Source organism: Lathyrus oleraceus, chromosome 5 (assembly GCF_024323335.1).
Source record: "Lathyrus oleraceus cultivar Zhongwan6 chromosome 5, CAAS_Psat_ZW6_1.0, whole genome shotgun sequence".
Lineage (NCBI taxonomy): Eukaryota > Viridiplantae > Streptophyta > Magnoliopsida > Fabales > Fabaceae > Lathyrus > Lathyrus oleraceus.
Genome location: NC_066583.1, coordinates 479,637,529 through 479,648,342, shown reverse-complemented (window position 1 = coordinate 479,648,342; position 10,814 = coordinate 479,637,529). Strand labels below are relative to the sequence as shown.

At 35.5% G+C, this 10,814-nt stretch overlaps 1 protein-coding gene across 1 annotated transcript; it reads right to left on the bottom strand.

Annotated features, from left to right (window-relative positions):
* Positions 1-7,330: 7,330 nt before the first annotated feature.
* On the bottom strand, positions 7,331-10,613 carry LOC127085566 (uncharacterized). Its single transcript, XM_051026076.1, has 6 exons — positions 10,337-10,613; positions 10,135-10,190; positions 9,400-9,458; positions 8,830-9,309; positions 7,945-8,116; positions 7,331-7,632 (listed from the first exon to the last, which is right to left on the bottom strand). Exons 1-6 carry the CDS (start codon positions 10,488-10,490, stop codon positions 7,489-7,491), a joined length of 1,065 nt encoding a protein of 354 aa, XP_050882033.1. The 5' UTR covers positions 10,491-10,613; the 3' UTR covers positions 7,331-7,488.
* Positions 10,614-10,814: the final 201 nt, after the last annotated feature.

Here is a 10,814-nt window from a genome sequence, read left to right as displayed (position 1 = left end):
CTTTCTCTTGCAACTGGCCAATACTCAATAAATTGTTTTTCAACTCAAGAACATAATAAACTTCTGATATTACCTGAGTTGCACCTTCTACTTCAAGTCTGAGGTTGCCCTTCCCTTTCACTAGCATTCTGAGATTGTTTCCAAGTTTTACTAAATGGCTGAATTGCTCATCTAGTTCCACAAACCATTGCTTGTTCCCTGACATATGGTTAGAACAACCAGAATCAAGAACCCATATTGCCTCTCTCTTCGAATTGTTGTTCTCAACATATGACATCAATAGAAGTTCCTCCTCCTCATTCAACTCTACATAATTGGCCCTTTTCTCCCAATCAGGACACTCATATTGGAAGTGCCCCAATTTATGACATTTGAAGCATTTAACTGTAGCCTTGTTGAAAGCATGTCTGCCTCGTCCTCTACCTCTCCCTCCTCTATTCATGCTTCTACCTCTTCCTCTGTCTGATCCCTCATCATATGTCACTTTCAGCACTTGTTCCTCTTCCTGGTGTGCCTGGATCCTTTGTTCATGAACAAGCAGACTTCCATGCAATTCATCAATGTTCAAGACACTTAAATCATTCGAATCCTCTATTGAACAAACAACATATTTGAATTTGGAGGTAAATGATCTAAGTATCTTACTAACCATTTTGCTTTGCTCCATCACCTCACCATTTGTCTTCATTTTGTTGACCACGGTTAAAGTCCGCCCCAAGAAGCTGTCTACTTTCTCTCCTTCTTTCATGGCTAGTAACTCAAATTCCTTCCTTAACGCTTGAAGTTGTGCTCTTTTCACGCTTGAAGACTCGTCGGACAATAGTATCCTTAAGAATATCTCGTCTAGGTGAGGTCTTCGTATTATCCCAACAAGGAAAACTCCATGAGGATTCTACTATACGACTCTCGAGTCCAGGGTTCTAACGAGGTTCTCAGAGTCATAGATCGAGGTTGGAAATATTACTGTAAGATAGTAATACGTCCAAGGGATCTCATTTGATTGGGGCTTTCGTATTAACCTAATAAGTCCAGGACTTTTCAGGTAAATACTACATAACCACCAGATATAATGGGTTAAAAGGTCCCTAGAGTCATTGATCCAACTTGAAAATACTATCGTCGTGACGAAGACTCGTCGGACAATAATATCTCAAGAGAATCTTCTCTAGGCGGGGTCTTCGTATCTTCCCAACAAGGAAGACTCCTTGTGGGCGCCCACTACGCAACCACCAACTTAATCTTATGGTTTTCCTCAGACTCTGGTGGAGAGCCTATCTCACAAAGTATCACCAACCAGAGAACCCCAAATGAGACATAGTCAATAAATCACAATATAATAATTATAACAGAATAATAATAGCAGAATAAAAAATAACAGACAAACAAACAAGATTAACATATAATACAGAAACTGAACTAAATTAGGCTTCACTCTCTTTTGCTTGGTGCTAGTCCCCAGCAGAGTCGCCATCTGTCGCATCTCAAAAAATACGATTCCTCGCGATGGTCGCGGAAAAATTTATGTTCGAACAGAGTCGCCACCGAACTTTATTTATCCCAATGAAGGGATAGGAAAATATCGATAAAACCTTTAGGAAATGGAATAATGGTCGGCGCAACCATATTCGGGTTCGGGAGTGGATTACGTAAGGGGAAGGTATTAGCACCCCTTACGTCCATTGTACCCAACGGGAACCTTTCAGTTCTAATTTGTGTTTCGAGTGTTAATTTATGTTTGTTTGTTATCCTTGGGTTATAAAATATTGAAAGTAGAAATGGATGAGAACCTCAGAAAGGAGAAGGGGGAGGTTTTTTATTAGTGTTCTCGCGAAGATACAGCAATCTCCTGCCTACGTATCCTTAAATAAGGAAATCAGAGCATTCGTAGTTCGGGGAACTACGGTTGGTTGGTGTCTTTTAGTGAACAGTTGTTTTAGATCGCGTTCTAAAGGCTAAACGTTGGCTTGTCTACTCTCGGCGGAGGCTTAAGCACTAGTTTGTTGTGTGCGTTAGAAGAGATTAAACAGTGTTCTTTCTGAAAAGAGTTTTGATCACACGAGGGTGACAAGTTGGATTAATATGTTGGATGTTTTGATTGGTTGAGATGTTTTTGGTTGGATGACAATTACTTGGATAATCGAGTAAGACAACTCGTATCCTAACAGTCGGGGAAAGGGAATAGAAGACTCTAGACCGTTTTCTGCTTCATCCTTAATTGTAAAAGGATTTGGTGATAATTAAGGTATTTTGAATGGATGACGAATACTCGGATAATCGAGTAAGACAACTCGTATCCTAATAACCGAGAAAGGGGATAGAAGACTCTAAACCACTCTCTGTTTCATCTGAGTATTTATGAAAATAAGGTTGTATAAGATTGACGTATTTTAGTATGAACGACAAATACTCGAATGACTGAGTAAAACAACTCATATCCAAGCATTTTAGGAGAGGAATCGAAGACTCAAGACCATCTCCCTTTTCGCATAATTTGTTATGAAAGTGGTTTGATTAAGTTGTATGTTTGCGGAGAAATGACAATTGTTCGACTAATCGAGTAAGAGAACTCGTATTCGTCCAATTGAGGAGTGAAGTTGAAAACTCAAAGTCAACTCCTTTTTCATTCAACTTATTGTAAAAAATATTTTGATTTAATCGGGGTTTGGAGGTTTGTAAAGGAACGACAATTATTTGACTAAACAAGTAAAAGAACTTGTATTCAAATAATCGATGAGAGAAAATTGAAGACTCAAAGTCATCTCCCCTTTTATTTCTTATAAAATGGTGTCTGATTATGATTGGGGTATTTCAATTGAGTTTGAGACAAAATACTCGACGTTGGATCGAGGTTTTAGATTTGTGTTTTGAATGAAGTGAATTTATTTAGTGTATTGCTCTTCTACTTGATAAAAATCGAATAGGTCTCATTGTAAGAAATCCCAAGAGTAAGCTATGTGAGGTTGATGGCGATGCTTTAAAAGCGATCGACTTACAAGGGTGTTGGAAAATGGAAAAGGCGCACTCGATGTTGACCGAGGTTTGTATTTATATGTGCATATGAATTGAATTATGAAAATGGTCTCGAAATAAGATTGCTTATGAATTCCAGCTTATGCAACGTGAATGCAAAGTAACCAACAAGGAATTAAAGAGTCTCATTGTAAGGTAGCCCAAGAGAAAACCTTTTGTGTGCTAAAGTGACCTAAGCTAAACAAAGGATAATGGTCTTACAAACATGTCCCCCTAAGGTGGTGTCATGATGCCATTCTTACAACATGCATGTAAGTTACTGATGAAAATCCAAGTGTTTACAATGTATCTCAAAGAGTAAAGGAAGACTTCCAAGCAAAGGTCCTAAGATGAAATCCTCTAAGTCCAAGTTGATTAAGAGTGGAGTGAATATTTTTGGCCTTACCATTTTATCATGTTTTTGTTATTTTTAAAGTATTATGACAATAAAATAAATAACAAGTAAATAAACATGCATGATGAGTTTGTACAATAATGATGATAATGAGTACTTGAATGTAAATGAACAATAAAATAAATTGCAAGGAAGTAAAGCACAATAATATAAATGTTAGAAATTAGTAGTTAATGGTTAGTGGTTAGTAGAATAACAATAAGCAAATAGAATAACAAGTTAATGTAAAGAGAATGGTTTCATATATGTATCAAATGACCCAAATATGGTTGAAATAGAGGCAATCTATCAATGCCTCAAAGTATCATGAATGATCTATTGATCAACCATTAATAGGTTTGAAGTATTGAAGATTTAATCAACTCTAAACAACCATGGTCATGATCTAATAGAACTCATAAACCAAATAAATGTAACAACAAGTCAATAATAAATATTAAATGATAACAAGAAACAAGGTTTAGGAAATGGTTTCATATATGTATCAAATGACCCAAATATGGTTGAAATAGAGGCAATCTATCAATGCCTCAAAGTATCATGAATGATCTATTGATCAACCATTAATAGGTTTGAAGTATTGAAGATTTAATCAACTCTAAACAACCATGGTCATGATCTAATAGAACTCATCAACCAAATAAATGTAACAACAAGTCAACAATAAATGTTAAATGATAACAAGAAACAAAGTTTGATTGAAAATGCTGGATAAAAAGTAGTAAGAGCAAAAAAATCCCCAAAAGGGTGTAAACCCAACAAAAACCACTTGTCTCAAAGTTGACTCAAATTTCTCTCAAAACACAACCCAAGAGTAAAAACTCATTTTCAAACATAAAACAAAACCAAAAATGTTAAGGAGTTTGAGTCCAAAATATTACCAAGAGTGTGGTGTCAAAACTAGGTTATTGTTGTGTTTGGATTTGAGAATGAAGCAAAAAGCTTGGAAGAGGGTGGCTATGGTTGTTGTGGTAGGAAAATGGAAGAGAAGGAAGGTGTATGTTTATATGGTGATGGTGAATGATTATGTAAGTGAAGGTCACAAGTTGGCTACTGTTTTTGCTGTGTAGAGATTGTGGATTTTTTACATGGTGGTTGGGTGGTTCAAAGAAGAAAAGAGGGTTTGGGTGAGTTAGGGTTTAGGTTGAAAAGAGGGAGCTTGAAGGTGATTTGGGCAGAGGTTTTGTGGCTTTCAAGCTTGAAAAATGAGTGAGGATAATGCTCTATTTATAGGGGAAGCAAAGGGGTTGAAGTGGGTGAACCAAAAGGTCCTTTGTGTAAAAAAACAGAGCCATTTATGTTGTCTGCGCAGGTGTAATCGGTTACCTTGATTAGGGTAATCGGTTACACAGTCCCAAAATAGCCAAAAAATCAGTTTTTGGTCTGGTTAATCGGTTACCCTGATTAGGATAATCGATTACCAATTTTATTTTAAATAATGAATGTATGCATGTGCAGTAGGGTCATGGATCAGATGAAAATTGTATCGGGGTAGGGACAAAAATGGGGTATGACAACTAGGACACTTATTAATAGAATTAAAGACTAAATCAACAAGGACTGCTGACGTCATCACTAACAGTCTAACAATTTAACATCATATCTAAGGTTCAATATTTTCTAACAATATGTTATGGCAGAGGGACTAAATTGAATGATAATCTATATTTTAAGTGGTTAAATAGTTTGACTCTTGGACTTTCGGGTATCAAAATACTCATTTCCTAGAGTTAAAAACTGAAACATAAAACAACTCCTCAAAGAGTTCATGGTCGGATGGAGTGAATTTTGGCTTCGTGAAAGAACTTTAGGATGATATCAAAACTAATTTGATCATAATTATGTTGGAGTTTCATAGTCATAGGCGGATAGTCGGAGAAGAAAATTCTTCTTTTATAGTGTTAATCCAAAGAAGAAGAATCCGACAAAACTATCAGAATTTTTCTAATAGGCTGCATCTATAAGGTTTTAGCAAAGGTTCTAGCAAACAGAACTATCAACTTTTCTAGTATATTTCCTCTCCTTTTTCAAAGCTCCGTCAGGTATTGTCTAAAAACTTAAATTTATATTTAAAAATTTCTTGTATGGTGGAATAAAGGATTAGGGGAAAATAAACAGGGTAAAATGAGATAGGATTATCAAGTCAAACAATGAGGGAGGCTTGGGTATAAAAATTTTGAGAGTTTCTAACGAGGACCTTTTGGATAAATGGAGGTGGAAAATCATGCGAGAGATGAATGGCATGTGGTATAGAACATGGCTTGTAGATATGGTGAGATCGACAGTTTTTGAATATAAATAATGGAAAAGGTTTGTTATGGTGGAGAAATATTTGTAACTTGGATGTAGTTGTCATAGACTATGCTGGACAATATTCGGTTAAGGAGAGTTACATGGTAATGATGCTTGAAAATAGGAAAAAATCTAATGGTTTTTGGTCAAAGATTTGGCACAAAGTGATGCCTTCAAAAGTGTCCTACTTAGTATGGAGAATGTTCCATAATATGCTATCAACTAAAGAGAACTTAGCAAGGGTATCATTGGTCTAGATTCACATCGATGCGTTGGTGGATGCCGTTTAGACCAAACAATATCTAACCTTTTTTTAGTGTCAGATTTTTGCAGCTACATGGTATATGATTTGTAGTTGGCTCAGCGTATCCACAATATTTAAAAGGGAATGTGTGTCCCATCTTGTATTATTTGAAGCCTTATTTGGGAATGAAAGATCGCATGCCAACAAATTAAAAGTGATGTGACTTACTTGCATTTTGAGCATAAGGAAAACAAGAAACGATAAAGTTTTCAATAACATACACGTTTTAGTGGAGCAAGTGTTCGAATCAACACTAAGGAGTTTATGGAATTGGATAAATAACAAATTTAATCAATTATTTTGTTGTGTGTTCCATTGGTACTTGTCCCCTAATTCTCGACTACTATGTAGTTATTACCCTGAAACTTATGTTTGGTGCAGCGGCGCATTGGAGGTTGAAGTCTTCAATAACAAAGATGTTTTGGTGGAGTAAGTGTTAGAATCAACACAAAGAAGTTCGTGGAATTGGATAAATAACAAATCTAATCGATTATTTTGTTGTGTCTCATTGGTACTTGTCCTCTAATTCTCCACTGCTAGGTAGTTATTGTGCTTGAATTTATATTTGGTGCATCACTGTGTTGGAATTGTGTTAATCGGGGTGCTTGGTTGGCTAGTTCATATCGAGGTTTTAATTTGTTACCCCCACAATTAAAGTTGACCCTCCCATATTGTGTTGGAATTGTGTTAATCGGGGTGCTTGGTTGGCTAGTTCATATCGAGGTTTTAATTTGTTACCCCCACAATTAAAGTTGACCCTCCCATATAGTGGCGCTATTACCTTTATGTTCTTGGAAAAAAATTGAGATTTTCTATTGCGCTTATTAAAAATTATCAAAAAATACGAAATTTTCTGAAATTTCTGATAAAAAATGAATATTTCTGGAAAAAAAAATTGAAGAAAAATACCAGTATTTTCAAAAAAAAATCTAAAAATTTTACACTATCAAAAATTTTAAAATTTATAATAAACTATAACACTTTTCGAATTTCCCAATAAACTACAGCATTTTCGAAATTTTCGATAGTGTTAAATTTTTTTTTGTTTATTGAATATGAATACCGAAATTCTAAAAAATCCGGAAAAATAAGACAATGCCGAATTTTTTGAAAAATCCGGTTTGTTAATTTTTTTTCAAAATAATCAATAAAAAATTTATATCAAAAATTTGATCTATTATCAAAAATTTTGAAATGAACTTTCAGAAATTTCGTTCGTGTATTTTACTCATGGACAATTTAATATCTGTTTGCCTGCAATTTGCAATTTGACTTACAAAATAAATAAATTAAAAAAAAAAGCCCTCAAATAAGTCACATGCAAATATGTAGATAACAATTTATTGATATATCTTAGGTTCAGTACAAGTGTATTGAATCATCAGTTTCAAATTCTTATATGATACAAGAAATAAAAGAATGAATGAATTTATAATCACTTTTGAGCCGGAGTAATTTCAAGTGAAATTCAGCTTGACATTGCTGTGCAAGGCTTGAAGAACCAAAACATGTCCAAGGCTTTGGTTTCTCTTCCATCATTTACTGTAATACTTTTGCTGTTGTCCTTTGCAACTTCTTTGTTTTGCTCAACTCCTTCAAGTATTCCTCTCTCCTGCATGATAAGCTTCATCATCAGAAACTTTCAACTCTTACATAACACAGTACAGACAGACACTTCGATTTCAAAAGTATATGTTGTCAAAAGCATTCTTCAAGTTTGCGGCATTGATAATAACCAACTCGGTATGGCAGCCGATGTGAAATGTACATTCCACAATCAATAAGATCGGTATGGCAGCCGATGTGAAATGTACATTCCACAATCAATAAGATGATGGTATAGTTTGATTTTGTCTAATCTAATGTTAGCAAGTAAGGCATCATCAATCAATAAGAATAGTTTAATTGTAGAGTTTGAACATACCATTAGCCGGGATCTGGAACCCTTTGAAGGGTTAGGTTTAGTGAGTCCTGCAGAGAAGCACTGAGGAGACGGAGGATTTGTTCGAATCTGTTGTAAGATATTATTCTCCCTCTTGTGTCTTACATTCTCCAAGTCAAGAGTTATAGGCATGTTTTCTGCCTCGTCTGGTCTTCTGCAGGATACAAGAGTAATGCAAATGTGATTAGCTAAGAAAAAAGTCTTAGTGTGGTATTCAATTTCTTGTAAATTCAACCAGAGCAAAAAGTTAGTAACTCAAGTTATTACTACAAAAATAATTTAGCTAATAATTTGTATAGTTTATGCAGAGGCTCAACATTGGCGATGTTTCACTTTTAGATTGCCCGTCTAATTCGGACCAAATAGCTTTCGGTAGACACCTATAAAACCCAAACATTGATCCGGCACTGAACAATTGACATAGAGGAAAAGGATAGCAGGACAGAAACCGCTCCGGGCCGGGAACCGCTCCGCCCACTACCCACTATTTACCCTATAGCGGCCACTATAGTGTTCTGCACCGCCAAAACTCTTCCCATAGCAGCTGGCCTCCACTCAGCACCGCTATAGTGGCATAGTGCCTCTATTGGCCGCTATTGACTACTCTGATTGAAACATCAATAATAATTAATTGAATGTAACTACAATACATGAATCGGAGTCAGACACTATTTCATGCATACGAACTCAAGTGTCGGTACTACCAATAGAAATGTCGTCAATCGAATTATCATCATCTTTTGTCGAAGATTAGACAAACCGATTTGAACTGTCAGACTATTATCAATGGTCAAGTTACTTTGTGACCACATTCACTACTCACTAAAATTAAAAACAAACAAATATTCTAGGGGAGAGAACACTTACTTCTTTCGGTTTAGCTTTCCTTTAACACTCATCCCCTCCAATCTTTCAACCTTACTCATTTCAAGCAGTGGTTTCCTTTCTGCCACAGCTTTAACCGGCGGAGTCTGCTCATGCACAACAACCTCTTCCTTACTCTCTATTGGGTTCAAATTTTCAGTATTTTCCCTCTCCCTAGCTCTTATTGCCAATCTCTTCAATTCATTGCAGAATTCTGTGATTTGATTCAAAATAGGCCGTCTCGAAAACAAATTCTTCGCGGAAAGAGTTGATTTCAATGAAGGCACCACCGTGTTTTCCTGCAATGTGTCATCAACTGGCTTCTTCTTCTCATCACTTGACTTGATGAAAGCCTTCGTGGACTTTAATTGAGGAGTAACCAAATTCGGGTTTTGGTTTTCGCTATCTATGTTGAATCTGAATTTATCATCTTGAGGAGAAGATGATGAAATGGGTGGCACCCTTCTCTTGAGTTTCATATCTCTATAGAAATACACAAACTCTAATATTAGTGACTCAATCTTTCAGCATCTCAAATCACAATGAAAAGGGAAAGGGTTTAGATACAAGTACCTTTTACTCTGGTCATTACTTGGAAGATTTTCTGAGAAATAAAATGAACTTCTACTAGCCTTCATAAAAGAAGAAAAAAAGAAGGAATTAACAAAACAATTGAGTATAATAAAATCATATAAGAAACCAAGAATAATGAACACAAGCTTAGAAAGTAGCCTACAAAAAGGGAGAAACTAATAGTCTTATATAAGAAACAAAGACTCTTAGAAAATGGGTTTCTAATTCTAACCATTATGAAAGAAGAAAGCAGAAGCTACAAAAAAGAGCTTATTTCTAAGACAATTAACTAGAGTAACACAAGGTAAAAAAACTAGAATAACACCATATAGAAGCTCAGAACCAGGTTTTAAAAACAGTCCGTTACAGCAAAACGCTGTGACAAAACTGTATCAGAAGATTCGCTGTTCATCATTTTTATGATAAAGAACCAATTATGGTTAATTGACACATAGACAGATGCAATCTGTGTGTCGTAACACATGTACAAACCGAAATGTCGATAACAAATTGTGGTTAATTCAAGCTGCCACAACGGTAGTGGTACAGTTTTACCAACCGAAATCATGTATGCAACCGCGAAAGTTACTTATAACCTTGCTCAGAACAATGAACACGTGCACAGAAAGCCACGGAAAAATTTGGGGGAAAATAATCTTAAAAGAAAATCAGCTAAAGTAGAAATCTTGATCTCAAGGTAACAAAAATAGAAATGTAGAAAACAAGAATCAAAACCTTGAAAGGGCTTGGTGATCTGAGAAAATCCTCTGCTGTTTTAGGATGATTGCAATCTACAACAACAACAACAACAAACAAAAACAAGAATTGAGTAATGTAAGACCCATTGATAAAAAGTCGAAACTTTAACAAACACAATTGAGAATTAACTTGAAAGAAAGAGAGAAAAATCATAAACAGAGAAGAAAAAGAAACAAACCAGGTTTGCAAAACCAAGCTTCATCATCGTTGTTGTTGATGTTGTGATTGAGCGACAAGAAGTCGACGAATTTGGGTGCGTTGAGGTGTTCGTAGAGTTCGTCTACAGCGAAGTTCCATTCTAGATTCTTCCAATCGATTTTCGCGGGTTCCATTGATCCTAGCAGAGAGAGAGAGAGAGGAATGAGAGAGAGAGAGAGAGGGTTGTGTAGTGAAGAGTGTAAATGTGACCGTTATGAAAGTAACGGAAGGGACGTTGTTCTGACTTCTGACCGTTGGAGATTTATTTTTCTGTTATGAAGTTTTTTTTCTCATCAAAAGAGATTTATCTACATCATCTACCAAAATCTAAATGTAAATTTGATCTTTATTTACCAAGATTTCACTTTATTACTTATCTCATATTCTAAATTGTATTTTCAATTATGCTATTTTACCATCTTTAAAATGCCAAGACTCTTCCATTTATGCAAATATGT

Coding starts and splice junctions, on each gene's coding strand:
- LOC127085566 (XM_051026076.1), bottom strand. CDS start 10,490: ATGGAACCCGCGAAAATCGATTGGAAGAATCTAGAATGGAACTTCGCT. Junction 9,459..10,134: donor GATCACCAAGCCCTTTCAAG/GTTTTGATTCTT, acceptor TCTTTTATGAAG/GCTAGTAGAAGTTCATTTTA. Junction 9,310..9,399: donor AGTAATGACCAGAGTAAAAG/GTACTTGTATCT, acceptor GTATTTCTATAG/AGATATGAAACTCAAGAGAA.